At 33.6% G+C, this 18,132-nt stretch overlaps 2 protein-coding genes across 2 annotated transcripts; one reads left to right on the plus strand and one right to left on the minus strand.

Annotated features, from left to right (window-relative positions):
* The first annotated feature begins 3,160 nt into the window (after positions 1 to 3,160).
* LOC102592550 (transcription factor UNE10) lies at positions 3,161 to 5,636 on the plus strand. Its single transcript, XM_006345153.2, has 6 exons — positions 3,161 to 3,487; positions 3,688 to 4,198; positions 4,395 to 4,481; positions 4,690 to 4,755; positions 4,870 to 5,274; positions 5,458 to 5,636. Exons 1-6 carry the CDS (start codon positions 3,357 to 3,359, stop codon positions 5,569 to 5,571), a joined length of 1,314 nt encoding a protein of 437 aa, XP_006345215.2. The 5' UTR covers positions 3,161 to 3,356; the 3' UTR covers positions 5,572 to 5,636.
* Positions 5,637 to 12,222: 6,586 nt separating this feature from the next.
* Positions 12,223 to 15,399, minus strand: LOC102592885 (uncharacterized). Its single transcript, XM_006345154.2, has one exon. It carries the CDS (start codon positions 15,397 to 15,399, stop codon positions 12,787 to 12,789), a length of 2,613 nt encoding a protein of 870 aa, XP_006345216.1. The 3' UTR covers positions 12,223 to 12,786.
* Between the last annotated feature and the right edge of the window lie 2,733 nt (positions 15,400 to 18,132).

An 18,132-nucleotide genomic window follows, 5' to 3' on the forward strand; every position in this document is an offset into this window, starting at 1 on the left:
TAGCCATTTTACCTAATAAAGACATTATAAACTATACTACAACTCCCCTGCCACTGATCAGATACATGTATCTAAGCAGATTCTAAGGTTGTGCCAAATGAAATTATGAACTTTGCAAACAGTTTTATTTTCGGGCTTCATCCGATACGCGAAATAAATCGATTATCTATCGTTGGCATTCGTTTGGTTGAATTGTTAACTACATCCAATGCTCTAAACTTGTCACTCTCAGTTGATAGAGTGTGTATTCTAATGAGGGATGCAGAGTCCACATCTAGTCCCATTTTTTGTCTATTGACGACCCCTGTAACATGTGGCATACCAGTTAAGTCAAACAAAATGTTGTATATCTTACGAATTTAGACACTTCTTTTTGAGATGTTAAAGATCGCTTTTCCCACAAAAAATGTCACTACTATTCGTCAATTAGATAAAAATGGTGTAGTATATATCAGATTTACTAACAGTACTAGTATGAATTTGCATGGCAGCGACAAGAAGTTCAATAATCTCATCTGGTGAAAGATACCTTCATTATTCATTCGAGTAACAATTACACAAAGTGGAGGCTCAATGCAAATCCCGAATCTATCTCTAATAAATGACTGATGACATCTTTCATTAAACTATGGATCATATGGAGAACAGAGATAAGAATCTTTCTCATACCAATCCAAGGAACATGACTGGAAACACTTAGAAAATGTGAAAACAAAAAAAAATTACCCACCATGACGAGACATACAAATCTAAGCACACGCACAAAATTGTTGAAATATTCAGTTTTGTATCCAAAAACATCACAAATTTATCCGTTCAGACGCAACTGGTATGTGATGCATGAACATGTTGCAGAATCGACAATTGTGGTAGGGAACAGGGGACCAACCTAAGTAGGCAGGATTCATAACTATGAAATTATCAGCCAACCTTGCACTTGATGACAAAATGCTGCCAATTTACTTGACAAGTTTTAGCCACAAGGATGGATGCTACTTTATTTTTACAGAGTGTCTCTGTTTCTTCATGGTGTCTAAGCTGGCAAATGATTTAATACATGTAATATAAAACACCCTTTGTAAAGGAATTTCAGTTACTTCTACACGTTACTATTTACCGAAGTTTAGGTAATCAGAGTTACCTGATACTTTTGGTATTTGTACTGGTGGGTGGTAACATGTATATGATAGAATAATTGTGCACAAGCTAGCCCGGACATGTAGCACAATTGTTAAAATAAATAAATACTGACAAAGAAACCTCAATTTAATATGTTGAGATCTTTACATCCTTTGGAAATCAGTGAGGAGAGCGACAAAACGTAACTATAGATATATAATTACTGCAAAATCCTTTATTTGTTGCAGTGTATCTTAATCAGAGGTATCAAATTAGACTTCTTAAATAAAAATAATCTTACGAATTCAAATTTATCAAAGACCCTAACTAGAGTTGTCAAAATGGGCTGACCCAATCCAACCCAACCCTAACGGGCTAGAGAGTTAAATGGGTTGGGACAGGCTGACCCTTTTAATTAAAGGGCCTATAAAATAACAGCCCAACCCAGCCCTAAGCGGGCCACGGGTTGGGACGGGTTGGCTCTTCAACCAAAAAATGAACAATATTACTCTCTTAGAAAGAGTATCGAACGTTGACGTCTATGAACACGACATCAATACATACAAATTTTCATTTATGAATCACACACTTCAGTGAATACTTACAAAAATACATAATAGTCAACGTAAGATTTTGCCGAAAAATGTTTATCATTCCACCATTCCTCCCACAAAAAACTAGCTAGTTTAAAAGACTTGATTTTTTAAATATTTATTGATAAAAACTTTACAAATAAAACACTACTAAAAATATATATAAAATATTTTTTAATATTCGTAGCCCACGGGTTGGCATCTGAGGCTTGCGGGTTGGGCCAAATGAGGCTGGGCTAAAAAGCCTCGTTCCTAAATGGGCCAAAAAAATTAGGCCCAACCCCACTTAATTCAAGAGTTGGGTTGGGTTGACCTAGCGGGCCAATCTCATTTTGATAGCTCTAACCCTAATACAAATATCGTGCACAGAATTCAAAGAAATTAATTGAAAAATGGGGTCTCCAATATTTTGGGACCTAAAACCCATGCTTTGGTTGCTTCAACCCCAGTTGCCCGCCATGTATTGGACCTAAGTATGTGATGGACATGACATATAAATGATTGAAGCTTCAGTAAAATATACTACAGTCAACTTATTTGGATATATGTTTGTTGGTCACAGATCAAAGCATTCAAAATCCACAATCACCACTATTGTGTTTCAATTGTTTGTCCTATTTTGACTTGACACAATATTTAAAAAAGTAAAAAAAAACTTTTAAATCTTGTAATACTCCCTCCGTCCCATTTTATGTGAGGTAGTTTGATTCGGCACGGAATTTAAGAAAGAAAGGAAGACTTTTAAAACTTGTGGTCCAAAATGAATGATATTTTGTGTGGCTGTAAATAGTTTAAGGCCAACAACCACAACTCTTTAACAAAAATAATTTTCCATCTATGTTTCTCTCGTGGAAGTTTAAGGCCATTTAACTGAATATATCAAATTACTCTCATGATCTACTTGCTGCAGTAAGAATTAAACAAATGCAATAGCACTTATGAAATCTATTTATGTTGGTGCATAACACGATCAAATTTGATTGCATTATGCACCAGTTAATATGATAGGAACTAAATTCAGGCTTAAGAAAATAGATTTTGAATCATCTTTCCTTAAGGAATATCGTGATAACAAACTCTCCAGAAAGTCACTCAACTTAATTTTTAACCCAAAAGTCATACGTATAAAAATCATAGTTGAGCGACGTTTAGTCTAAAAAGTTCATAGTTGAGTGACCATCTGTGATTAATCTCTGATTGAGGGCATCTCTCAAATTTTAAGTCCCCATCCTAGCAGGTTGTTGTTCAGACATTAAATTTCGATGGATCCCGCCTTCTAAAAGCTTGTGGCGGAGGAATAGTAGTAGTACTATTTATGTAGGTCCAAAAACAGTGAAACACTAGAAATCTAAATGCATTGAGTGCTTGTAACCCCACCTAACTTCAACAAATCTTAATTGGAATGAAGGTAAGAAGAAACTGCACATATATGAAGAGATATCCATTTGAAATCCAGGCTTTCTTGCTATGTCACATGTTGTGTGTTTCAGTATATAATTAGTCATCTGAATGCGACAATGCAAAAAGGGGACCAGAAAGCAATAAGAATAATTAATTTTTAGTATATAAAACAGAGAATAAGCAGAGTTCAACATTTGGGAACAGAGAAAAGGAATAGATTACTCAATAATCATATTAATCATCATGAGTCATTGTACGGTACCAACTTGGAATCCAAGGTATCAAAGACAAGAACATGTCGTAGAAGCCGGAGAAGCTAACAAATATCCTCATGTTCATAACCAGCAGATTCAAATTAATCATCTTTTGCCCATGTATGACTCTTTTCTTGAATCATGTTTGTTCTGCTTTTCTTATATAAGAGTGAGCTGCCTTTACTAATTCGATATGTGTGTTATATAGTCCATTTCAATTTTTCTACTTTATTTAATTTGAACTTATTCTCTTCTTGAAATATTTCGAGCAATTCCTGATGATGGTGATTTTGTATGCTTAATTTTATCGAAAAATTCAGGTCTAGTAAGTGTGAAGAAGTTGCAGAGTTGACATGGGAAAAGGGGCAGTTAGGAATACATGGACTAGGGGGAATCCTTTCCATTTCACAAGCAAAACAGACACTGGGAAGAACCGGTGACACATTAGAGTCCATCGTGCATCAAGCCACACACCACGCGAAGAATCAGACTTCAATACATCAAAATTATGACCAAAATGAAGATCAATATCTGAAAACTGGGGTGCTGTATAGTGGAGGAAAATGGGGCGAGAGTTCACAACAAATGGCGCCTCCTCAAGCAACAGTGTTGGCAAAAAAGAGGATGAGACCATCAGAATCTGACCCTCAATATGGTGGAGCTGAAGATCATGAGTATGCAGAAGGTAGCGCGTGTGCAAGTGCCAGCGCTACCTTCTATAGGGAGAATGATACCACCATGGTTACATGGCCTTCCTTTGACGAGTCTTCGCGTAGCATGAAGTCTAAAACCACTTGTGATGAGGATTCTGCTTGTCATGTTGGTGGCTCGGTAAGTTAATTCTTTCTTAAAACAGATTTTAACTAGTGTTATAACTAAGTATATGCCCCCCTATACGTAAGAATACATGGTACATCAGTTGAAGATTTTATCTTTCATAGAGAAAATAAGACTAAACTAGCTACTACAAACGAGATTGGTTTCCTCTATGTTTAGAAAATATGTCATGTTGAATTGATTGTAGCAGGAAAACAAGGAGGAAGAACATGAAACAAAAAGGTCCAACTCATCAAGACGCAGCCGAGCAGCAGCTGTTCATAACCAGTCAGAGCGGGTACAATTTGCATTTTAGTTCTGCCAAAGAATATCATTTTCACAAGAAGATATTGACATTATATTGTAGAGTATCAATTTTTTTATTTTCTTTATATATATCGATATGTGGTAATCCCTTTAGTAAAAGTCCTGGCTCTGTCACTACTAGCTAACTAGTGGAGTAGCAACTAATAGCATGTGTTGTGCTGTTTTATTATTTGGTACAGAGACGTCGAGATAGAATTAACCAAAGGATGAAAGCTCTACAGAGATTGGTACCAAATGCAAGTAAGGTGTGTTTTATCAACGTTGTAACATAACAAAAACAATCAACTTTCCCCTAATTCATCATGCACAAAATCAGATACAACAGTTACGAATCTACGATTAATGCTGAAATTTTGCAGACAGATAAAGCATCAATGCTTGATGAAGTGATAGATTACTTAAAGCAGCTACAAGCACAAGTTCAATTAATGAGCAGTACTCCAAGAAACATGACACCACAAATGATGATGCCTCTTGGAATGCATCAACATATTCAAATGTCATTACTAGCAAGAATGGGCGTGGGCGTTGGTCTTGGCATGGGCATGGGAATGTTTGACATGACTGCTTTAGCTCGCGCTGCTGCTGCTGCTGCCTCTGCCACAACTCATCCAAATCAAATGACTACTGCTCCCTTCAATATTCCATTCACCCCACCAGGAGCCTTCGCGCTGCCTGCAACCCCGGCTAATTCTGTTAGCCCTGCCACCACCAGTACTACCACCAATTCCACCCCTTTTACTAACCCCGCTTTTCTACCTCAAGTAAGCAATTTATGCTTGTTTCAAATTAGAGTTTAACTTCTATACACTATTACGTCAATTAAAACGTATAGAGTAAAAAATAAGACAGACAATCTGTTACAACACGTTTAGTGTAAAAAATCTTTTCTTTACATGTTAATTTACTAGTACTATACTTTTGTTTTTTGTTACAACGACGAACAGTCGATGGACATGGAGTTCTTCAACAACATGGCAGCTTTGTATCGGCAGCAATTAGCTAATCAATCTACACAGATAATAGGCAGCAAGTTGAACCAGGGAGACCAGACAGAATAGAAACTGAGTCTTTTTTTAAAAAAAAATTTCTATAATTTGTACTTATATTGTTTCTATATATATATATATATATATATCCAAGAATTGCAAGGTTTTAGACATTAGATAAAAATATGTATATATTGTTCCTCCAAAATATATATATATTTGTGAATTAATATGTAGTTGTATACAGTGGCGGAGCCAGAATTTTCAATAAGGGGGTTCAAAATTTGAAGAAATAGACACACGAAGTAGCTGAAGGGAATTCGACATCTATTATATATACCTAAAAAATTATTTTAGCCATGTGAAAATAATATAATTTTCCGCCGGAGGAGGTTCGAATGAACCCTAAAATAAGGTGGCTCCGCCACTGGTTGTATAAACTTTGGACATATATATTTTATTGAAGCAATTGAATTTCTTCAATATTAAATTTGGATTGTGGATCGTTCATATGGACTGATTCTCCCCAATTACTGATTTACTATTTAAACATGGAATTATTGCCTTTTGGATATATAAATGAGTTTTTTTTTCATGCACATGAGAAACAAACATTAGAGTATTTGTAAAAAGGAAATTATATGATATATTATTACTCTTATGAAAATGAAATGATTGTTGAAATTCCTTGAGAGTTGAGACAATCAGATTTGTTATACTAAAAAAATAGCACGTAAGTGAGGATTCTAATTAATATTACTAAGTAAATCAAAAATAAAAAGAAATAAATGTTTCAGAATTATACTGTGCCGACACAAACTTTAGTTAAAGTTGATTTGTTAAGCGAGAAAAGAAGCTATTCTTAAATGAGTTTGGTGAAGGTCATTCTCAACTAAAACATCAACACATTCCTCCCTTATGCATTATTTTATTCCGCGTTTAGTTGGTGATTTAAAAATAATAATCGAGATAAAATATGTTTTTTTTCCACTGTATTGAAGTTTGACTATTTCGAAATCGTGTTGGGTAGGACCTATCAAGGAATTATTTGTGTTTGGTTACGGATGTATATTTATTTGTTAGTTTTGAGACTATTAGTTGTCTCAATCAATATGATATTTTTATCTATCTCATTCCGCATCCAAAATGGGTCTTCACAATTTTGAATAACCAGAAGAGTCGACGTTTTTTTTAAAATTATTTATTTATAATCAATCACAAGTATATATCAAATTTAATTAATGAAAACAATTGCTCTTGATTGACTAGTTCATTGACAATGTCCCGTTTAACTCGAATTGTCATATGTACATCCTTTTAAAGATATTTTAAAGGACTTAATACTTTTTCCATTCCAATCTATGTGTTTCACTATCCATTTTGGGATATATGTTCTATCATTAACTTTTTAACCAATCATTACTTCAATATTTATGATAGGGAGTATGTTTCTACTTATGTAATTAGGGGTGGAGTTAGAAGCTTGGGTATGGATTAGGTTGAATCCAGTAAATCAGTAATATCAGCTCTGTGTTTATATTAAGAAGTTTGTAAAAAAGATATATACAAATATGTAAGTTTAGAATCTTGTTATCAACACTTGAATTCGTCGTTATGAAATTAAAATTACGGCTCGCTTGTAATACTTCCTCCGTTCACATAATTTATTTTTCAAATCATTTTTCAATATCTAATAGTACTAAGCATCAATTAATATTAATATTAATATTATAATATAAGCTACTCATATCAATCATTATTTTTAAGAGATATGTAAAATTCAAAATGAACAAGTGCAAATGAGCAGAGTCGGACGAAGTACATAATTTGCATTAACATCTTGAACTTGATATACGTATAACTCCTTCGTACCACCCAAGCATAGTATTTAATTTTGAGAACGAGATCTGCGACTTTTGAATTATGTCAGGGTAATTAAGATAGGTCGAAATCAAACCATATGAAAGATTATTTTTTTTCAGTTTTCCACAATAGTATTGAATCGTAAAATACTACTCCCTCTATTCTTATTTATGTGGCTTACTTTTTTTTTTAGTTAGTTTCAAAAAGAATGACACATTTTTATATTAAGTAACAATTTAACTATAAAATGTCAATTTTATTCCTAATGAAATGATTTACAGCCACACAAATTTATATCATTCATCCTAGACAACAAATTTTAAAAGTCTTCATTTCTTTCTTAAACTCCGTGTCGAGTAAATTGCCTCACATAAAATGGGACTGAGGGAGTAATATAAAAGATTTATGGAGTTTTTCATAGTAGAATAAGATTCCCAGTAAACACAACTCGTATCATCGATGTTGAAACGAAATGATAAATTTGCTTTGCTCACAGTTTAGATATCCTCAAGGAGATGCCATATTTTCTGTAAACCCTAACCTTAACCTATATATATTATCGGGAAAAAGGATAAATATATTTCTAAACTATCGTAAATGATATGCATATACCCTCCGTCATACTTTTGGGACATTGGTGCCCTTGTCGTCCAAAAACTAGAGCATATATATATCCTTTATACTAACGGACATACACGTGTCATAATCTTATCTACCGATCCGACATTTATTAAATATCGGATCGACGGATAAGATTACGCCATCTATCCCTATTTAGTTTTCAGTTAGAGTAAAGGGCATATGTGCTATAGTTTTTAGACGACAGGAGTATCAATATTCTAAAAGTATGACAGCGGGTATATGCATATCATTTACAATAGTTCGAATATGTTTATCCTTTTCCCCTATATTATTGGTGGAATATATTTTTTTTCAACACTAATAGTATAATATGTAAAAAGACCAAGAAAAGAAATAATAAAAAAGAGGACCAGTGGTATTGATCCTAATTTTAATTATAAAGATTTTTTGTGGGTTCTACGTACCAGAAGCAACCTTGTCATGATGACTTGATACGACTATCTAGAAATGACAAATGGTGATAAATTAAATTCAAGGATTGTTACGTGAACGATAGCAAAAACACAATTTTATTTTTTAATTAAGTTCATCAAGCAAGCGTCATGTTCGATCATGACTATGATCCGGGCCATCCAATTCCTCGTGGACCTAGTCATAGGTAGGATATTGACATTACTCAACAATCCCTCTCCCAACACCAACCTCATGCTGAATATTGCTCTTGGGAATCGAACTCACGACCTTGCTCTGATACCACTTGTTAGGATCAAACCCTTATCATTATGCCAAAAGTTATAGCCGATAACAAATACACAACTTTATTTCTTAACTAAGTCCACCAAGCAAGGGTCATGCTTGATCATGACTCCAACCTGGACCACCTAGCCCCTTGTGGGTCTTGTCATAGATAGGATATGTTGACATTATTACTCAAGAGTGAACTAATTAATTGAGGTGCACAAAAACTAATACGGACACCACGATCATAAAAAATAAATAATAAATGATGATGAAGTTGAAGTTGAGGCCACTGTTAAATTTGGACCATTCGCATCTTTGTCAACAGGCTGGACCTAATTATATTATTAATTAATACAAATGATTGAATTGTATTTTGAAAGGAAAATTCTATCCTTATTGAGAGCGACTCCATCTCTATAATGTTTTAATTACCATTCATACCAGGAATAATTGCACGACTCATCTCTTTCAAATTTTTAGATTTTTTTCTAAAAGACTTCATGCCGTGTTTTTTCTCTATGGGTTATTATACAATAAAGTCATTTTATTTTATTTTTTAATGTAAGAAGATTATTCAATTTTATCTATATCTCTTTAAAAAGTCATCTTATTAATATTTTACCAACAAAATATGACATAACACATTTTCTGTAGTTTATGAGCTATTGCAAAGTGAGCAGGGTACTACAAATTGCTCACTAGAGAGTGCATTCGAAGAGAAAAGATTGTGGATTTCCCTGGAATTTTCAAAAAATTTAAAAAATGTCATAATTTATTTAGTTTAAATAAATCTTTTCTTTTCTTAGCCCACGTGACAGTAAACCACGATTTGGCATGACTCAACCCTAACCCATAAGGCCATACTCAACCCCACCTCACTGACTTTCCAATTTGTATTTATGGCTAATTAGTTCTATCTCCGTTTACTTTTAATTGTCATGATTTTCTTTTTTAAGAGTCAAACGATAAGAACTTTGACTAACATTTTACGATATATTTTTTTATCAAATTGATATGCAAAAAAATGTAATTTATAGTACTTTTCGTATAGTTTTGAATAATGTAATCTAATTTAACTTTGAAAATAAGTCAAATTGACTTTCGAAAAAACGCAACATGACAAATAAAAATGGACAGAGAAAGTAGTAAAAGTTATCACTGTGTAATTAAAAGGTTACGAGTCTAAATCTTAAAATTAAAACAATCTTTTTCTAAATTTAAGGTGAAAATGTGTACATTATGTATAAAGAAAATTATTTTTCAATTTATTCATGCTGGGTTACTCAATGTATTTGAGAAAAGTAGTTTCTTAAGAAAAATCAATTCATTAAAAATCAGAAGAAGAACTTTCCAAATGCGAATAATGAGGAGAAGTTACTGTAAGTGACATTTTAATAAAAATGTCACTTACTCTACCCCGACCCCCTCTTAGCTCCACCCTCACCAATCACCATCTTGGCATTTAATAAAAATGTTTTTGTAATATTTTTTTTTATTTACTTACTAAAGATAAAAAAATAAAATTGAAAAAACTTTTTATGAATTTAGTGATCCAATATCTCTATATATTGGAGGATCAATGGGGCTGGGCCAGGTCCAAGTGAATAGGTTTAATTTGAATTATGAATTAGTGTTAGGCCATGTTATGCTTTATTGCTAGGGCTGAGCATAAAATATCGAAAAATCAAATTATTGAATCGAATCAATTTTTTTGATATTTGGTAATTCAGTATTCGGGAGTAAAATCTTAAAATTATGATATTTGGATTTTGGTTTGGTATGAAACATTAGTACCATTTGGTATTTGGTATTTTTCAATTACCGAATTAATTACTTAATGTAGGTCATATATCAACATGTCTATTACTCATTAGTACAAGTCCAAAGAGAAAGTTAAAGAATAAACACAAACACCAAATACATGTCTTTTAGTTGTATCAATTTGTTTTTCTTGATGTCTTCTTACTTGTTGATCTTCTATTATATCGTGCATCCACATTAAAGAATATAATATAAATAATTGGAAAAATAGTATTAACTTTGTAATACAATCTGGTACAACTTCAATACGACATTACCAAATACCATACCAAATCGAAGATTAATTTACCGATTACCGAATTATCAAATCAAAATTTAAAATTTTGATATTTGATATCTATTTTTAACTATCAATTATCAAACCTGAAATTTGAGAATCCCGAACCAAATACCGAATGCACACCCCTATTTATTGCCATGTGAACTGAGGGAAAAAAGTCCATATGAACTAAATAAAATGTTATGCTATATTATGTTGTCAAAATATTAATCAGGTGACTTTTAAAAAGATATATGTAAATTTTGGTGACCTTATTTGATTAGATACTAGAGTAATTATTTTATAGTTGGGTGATCTTATGAATTACTATCACCTAAACATCTGAGCTAATGCTAAATTAAATGTTATATATATATATATATATATATATATATATATATATATATATATATATATATATATATATATATATATATATATATATATATATATATATATATATATATATATATATATATATATATATATATATATATATATATATATATATATATATATATATATATATATATATATATATATATATATATATATATATATATATATATATATATATATATATATATATATATATATATATATATATATATATATATATATATATATATATATATTTGTGTGTAATCATAATATGTAGTTTACTTTACAAATTCATATACCTAAAATATTTTAACGCCCATACATTAAGACCATTTTCTCCAAATATCGGACTAATTTTCTTTTAAGTTTTTAACCCCGAAATCATGTGTTCAAAGAATCTTATAGCTTTGTCAGTTAATTATGTAAATTTTAAGTAATTGTGTATTCCAAGTTTGAGACAATTACTCCTCCGTTGCAGACGCGGGGACCCTCTCGTGTAAAAAATGTTCGTCTTCTTCCTCCCTTCATCTCTTTTGAAATCACCTAAGTTTTGGGAATGGTAGAAAGAGCGCGCAGTGAAACTGAGGAAGAGTTAGATCTGAAATTTGATAATTTTTGTGAGTATTTTTGCTTTTGTTGATCAAGTAAGTTTGATAGTAAAAGTAAGGTAATTAATTGTTGCTGAAATTTGATCTCAACAATGGTCTCCTGAATACTTGATTCTAGTTTTTTCTATACAACAAAAACTCTAATGGGAGAGGAAATCAAATCTCCATGTGCTGCAGTGGATGAGACAGCTCAGAGGTCTCGGGCTCAAGCCCTGCATATGGAAAAGTACGAGTTTGCTGTACCGGACACGGGATGGAAAAACCAAAAAAAATAATCTCGGATAATTAAGTTTTAGCTAATTCTATGCTTTGGTCGAACTGATATTTTGCATCCAAATCAATCAGAATTAAGTTCACCAATTTCTTCCTATTAGTCTCTGCTGTTTCTCTGTCATCTTGTTTGTTTTGGTTATGTGAAGCGCCTCCTATATGTTATGTGGTTATGTGAAGCGCCTCCTATATGTTATGTGGTTTTGTGAAGCGCCTCCTATATGTTATGTAGTTATGCTCATCTGGATACAACTCAGTTGCCATTCCCTTGTTTGTGGATAATACATTAGAGACATCAAGCAATCATGTAGTGAAAAATCTAGTTCATGTTCCTTGATTGTTCAATTCTAGGAGGATGTTTAAACAGTAAGAAAACAGTACTGATACTATCTACCGCAATATAAGTATTCATTGATATCTATAAAATTCTGTTTTTAGATGAGTGTTATCTTGTAAACTGCAACAACAGAGGACAAACATTGATGTTTTAATTATGATCAATTGTCTTAAGACAAAGAATACACAAGTATGATTAATGTGCAGAAGTGTAAAATGTTATGTCACATTACAAAAATAACTTACAACTACACTACTACACTCGTACAATGACATTTACGGAGTATATAGAATCAGTTAGGAAGTGTGTATATATATATATTCAGAAAGAGTAGTGCTTGAAATCCTGCACCTACTGCTTCAGTTATGTAACTCAATTTATCTATTAATATATTTACAGATTCTTTCTGTCAAAGCACATAGTTATCATCTGGAAATAATTGGCGGTGTGGATGTTGGATCCTGAAGGGAGATTACAGTTTCAAAAGCACCCACCAAAGCCTGGACCTTGCTTCTCCTGGTCTCCTCAAGCTTGGTTGCAGTCTCTTCGATCACATTGTTGAACAAGATTGGAGCCTCTTTTTTGTCTCGTCTAGATTGGTGTCGAAGATTAACTCTCATAGTTTCATCTTTAGCAGCATTTGACTTTCCATAAGCAATAAATCTCCTAGAGCTTCTTCCTCTAACAAGATCACTTCCATTCCCGTTGTTCTCTAGTATTTTGGGTGGCCTGAATTTTAGTCTCCTTGGGCTGAGTTTCTCAGACTGATAATCAATTATTTTTCCTCTCCTGAACTTGAGATTTTTAGGACTGCAAATTGCAGCCCTTCCAGCTTTTATATCTTGGTTTGGGCTTGTGGTTCCACTTTTCTTGGAACTGCTGAATATTGCATCACCATTAACAGACTCGCATGCGGAAGTTGATGATAGGGAGGATTTCCTGTTGCCATGTTTTCTGGAGCTACTGCCATCAGAATGTAGAGAAGATGATGGGGAAATATGGGGTGACGGTTTCTTTCCTCTTATTGGGCCATGCCTATCTAAAGGCGAGACTCTGGCCTTCCGATTTTCCAGAGAGATCTGTATGGTCTGGATTTTTGTCTTTGATTCTCTGATATACAATGTCCCCTTTGGAACACTCCTGTTACTTCCTAGCTCCATCTTGCCTCGTTTAAGACTAGCCGATTTTCTAAGTTGAGATGCTTTGTTTGGAAAACTTTGATGACTTGGTTGCACTTTCTTCGTTCGTGCAAGGCTAGTCAAATTATTCATATGAGATACCTTGTTTGGATCATCTTTACGAATCACTTTGCCTGTTTTACCAGGAAGACTAATCTGCTTATTGCGTTGAGATACCATTCCGGGGGAATTGTTATTTAACTTTTTGCCTGATACCCTCTTCACAGAAATTCTTGTAGAGTGGGAAATAGTTATGGCATCCTTCTTCTTGCTCAACCCGGAGGATCCTTTTTCGACTGCTATTTTGGTGGATGCTGGGATTTTCTTTCCCTGGGTTCGAAAAGTTGTCTGGCTCTTGAAATTTGGGAGCTTGGTTGAGCTTAATGGTTTCTTCCCTATCTGCAACTTCACAGTTCTAGCCATTTCTGGGATTTCTCCTGATGCTGCTACAGGTCTTGTGCGCTGGAGAGTCCTCACCTTCTTTTTAAGATCACTTGCAACTGTGTATTTGCGAACTTCTTGGCGAGAACCTGTTGGAACACTCGGAGAACATGACAAGACCTTGGATTCACCTATTTCAATACCTGAGCTTCCAGTTGAGTTCCTTCTCAAATAGCCGACTCCGGACTCAATTTTGTCCAGGTTCACTGGCATGCCAACATCGTTTTTCTTGCTCAACTCATAAGATGCAGTGTCTTTATCCATCCTGCTTCCTGTGTTTGTTTTGGTGGTTGCATCATCCAATATAGACCCCTTAAGTGTGAGCGAAACCCCTGTCATAAGACTGTCACTGTATCTTCTTCTGCTTAGTTTGTTGCTTCTTGACACAGAATAATCATTTTCTCCAAGAGGCTTCAGCTTCAAATCACTTCGATGCCTTGCAGAAACGGCTAATTTTTTGGTGCATGCTTGTATTTCCTTTCCATGGGAAGTTTTCAGCCTTCTGATATTTGCAGGTAGTTTAGTTGAGTGTAGTGGTTTCTTCCGTATCTGCCACTTCACAGTTGTAGCCAATTTTGAATTTTCTCCTGATGAAGTTACAGATGTTTTGGACATGTGAGTCCTCGCCTTTGTTTTACAGTTGAGTTCCGCACCATCTTTGTTAGCGTCAGAAGAACCTGTTGGAACACTCACATGACGTGGCAAGACCTTGGAGTCACCCATTTCAATACCTAAATTGCCAGTTGAGTTCCTTCTCAAATAACTGAGTTCATGCTCAATTTTCTCCAAGTTTGCAGGTTTTCCGACAACCTTCTTGTTGCCCAACTTAGAAGACCCAGTGTTCTTGTCCATCCTGCTTCCTTTGTTTGGTGTGCCGGTTGCACCATCCAACGGAGAATTCTGAGCAATTGATGATCCCCCTGGTATGATAGTGTCGCTGTATCCTCTTATCCTCAGCTTATAGATTCCGGACATAGAATTAGCATTTTCCTGCAACGACTTCATCTTCAAACCGTTCCGTTGTTTTACAGAAACAGCTAATCTTTTGGCGTATGCTGGGATCTCCTGTCTCTGGGATTTACCAGTTGTACGCCTCTTGAAATTCACAGGTAGCTTACTCGAGCGTAGTGGTTTCTTCCTTATCTGCACCTGTACAGTTGTAGTCAATTCTGGTATTTTTTCTGATGCTACTACTGTTCTACTCAGCAGGGAAGTCCTTGCTATTGTTGTTTGATCATCACGTTCAGCACCTTTGCAAGCGTCATGGCAAGAACCTTTTGGATCGCTCAGGTAACGTGACAAGACCTTGGATTTAGCAATTTGAAAGCCAAAGCTGCCAGTTGAGTTCCTTCTCAAAAAGCGAGCATCACGCTCAATTCTCTCCAGATGTGCAGGTATGCCAACAACCATCTCAGCCATTTTGAGTTTGAGCAATGAAACTAGTACCACTGCAGAACTTATCAGAAGCAGAGACCCTTTGAAACCTCGACCTCACAAATGCAGCATCCTAGTGTGGAAAAAATAACAAGGACCTGTGAGAGAATTGATACTGATAAAAAAAGCAAGTGGTGGCATTCATGGTTTTCTATCCACTTATTGTATGATTAAACATAAACCATTTTGTTCCACATAGTTAATATCTATGTTGGTCAAGACTCTTCAAAAACGTTTGACATGTGCCTGTCGAATCTTCCAAAGGTAGGACAGTTTTGAAGGATCCGACATGAGTTCAACAACATTTTTGGGAGAGTCTGAGAAACATAGGTGTTAATATATAAACCCCTACCGTTATCAAGATGATTCGAAGGATATATGCTATTGTGCATTTACAGGACAACAAAGAACAATGTAAAAAGGATGAAAAGAAAGTACCTATTCTGCAGTTTGCACTTTTGCCTCCATCTGAATATTCCTCAAAATGCACTGTTATTCTAATTACCTAAAAAATTAATGCATCCAAATTAGAGAACTTTTATCAAGATATAACTAACAAATTGTATATGATTATAAAGACGTATAGATCTGGCACATATACATTTGGCAACAATTTAGTAACATAAATGAGTTGTGACATATAAACGTATGGAACACCAATTTATGAAAAAAAGAAATGTCATTTCGTTTCAATAAATAAAACAACCCATAATATCCTTTGATTAAAAAATTATTAATATGTTTACTTCCTAAATCATACATTCGAATTATCATCTCCATTATTCTGCAACAAATTCAACATAAAGGAAAGTGAAAATTGTTATTTAAAGTGAATTTAAATTTAAAAGGTACATTGTGTTCATCCTGAGCCTGTAAAATTAGATTGTATTATTAATTCAAAAATTACATCAAGAAGCAAAACCAAAACCTAAATTCAGGCAAAAGGAATTGAAGATTTCATTAACATGGATTATTTTCATCTTCAATTTGAGATTGATCTTTGAGGAACACAATCAAGAACCATTTAACACCAACAAAAATAAAAAAAAAAAAAAAAAAAACTGGTGGAAAATTATACCTATTTCTTGATAAATTGGGAATGAAAAACCAAAGAGGGACTCTTAACAATTAGTTGGTAATTTTTTGAGGGAGCAGAATTTCAAAAATTGCAAAGAAAGAAAACAAAATGATAGAAAAAAAAAGAGGAGAGAAAAAACAATAAGATAGATAGAGGGGATTTTTAAAATTCATAGATAATTTATTTTTTTTGTAAGAATAAGCGTGATTAATGCATGAGATATAGTCATCATATAGATAAGCTTTGATACCAAAACAAATCACGATTATTAGGATTATAGGTTGCGATTGGTCCTAAAGAGTTGACTCCAAACATATTTTTCGCACATAAAATAATTCATCACTAAACAGATCCTTCTACGTTAAAGTATTGACGTAACCATATTGATGCATTATTTTAATTTTGAAGAATTTGAGCAGCATAATTTTGAAGTGTGTATGCAATAAACTGTTGCTTGAGAGATGACATTAGTCATTAATTGCAGATAAATGTATATTTCGAAGTGTTTAAATCAGCTATTTTGTTAAAAATAATTCATCATCAATCATCATTTTGCAAATTTATATGGGCAGTAAGGCTGAGTTTAGGTGGGAAAAAAATTGGCTTATTTTGCAAATGTATCTTAGTTCCACTCTTTGAATTGGAGTTTTGCAAATGCTGGCTATATTTTAAATAGCAGTCCTTAAAAGTAGATATATTTGAAAATCGAGTAATTAATTTGCTTGGTCAACAATGACAAGAGAGGGTTGCTCAAGTGATAAGCACGCTCCATCCTCCAATTTTAAAGTTGTAAATTCGAGTCACGAAGAGAGTAAAATGAAATGCACCTATGAAGATTTTTAAAAAATAATCAGTTGCTTGATCGACAAGAAAGGGTTGCTCAACAGATAGACACCTCTCTACCTTCAATTTTGAGATTGTGAATTCGAGTCAAGAAGAAAGCAAAATGAAACTGCCCCAAGGAGGAGTTTTTTGAAAAAAAAATTCAGTTACTCGATCTAAATGTATGAATAACTAATCAAAAGAGCAAAAAATAAAGGGAAAATACATAAAAAAAAACCCCTGAACTTGGTATGAAAACTTACTTTAGTACTTCAACTACACGGGTGTTTATATACCCCCTAATCTCATTTAAAGTGAATAAATACCCCCCTAAGAATACAAAATCAGTCTCACAGTGGCAAGTATATTACACACGCGCCAAGTCATTGCCATATCAACGCTACATCATTGCCACATCAGAATCGTGTTGGAAATCAATTTTAAAATTTTGTTTTTTTCCTTCCCTTCTTCTTCTCTCTCCCATGTCAGAAATCAATTTTTAAAATTTAATTTTTTTTCCCTTCTCTCTCCAATGGATGCACTACCTTCCACCTCCATTAGTGTTTTCTCATTTCTTGCTTGATTATCATTAATTTTCACTAATGACTTCTCTATTTTCAACCTCAATATCTTCTAACAATTTCACTAATTTCTTTTGAGAAAATTCTCATACATTTTCTATCAATATCCATTGATGTGAGATTGCAACAAATATGGACCTACATTGAATTTTTTACCGATTTATTGCTCTCTTTGGTATTTGAGGACAAATAAATCAACTGAAAATGTAGATGAATTCGACCCTTTAGTAAAAAAAA

This window comes from Solanum tuberosum, unplaced genomic scaffold, assembly GCF_000226075.1.
Source record: "Solanum tuberosum cultivar DM 1-3 516 R44 unplaced genomic scaffold, SolTub_3.0 scf00062, whole genome shotgun sequence".
Lineage (NCBI taxonomy): Eukaryota > Viridiplantae > Streptophyta > Magnoliopsida > Solanales > Solanaceae > Solanum > Solanum tuberosum.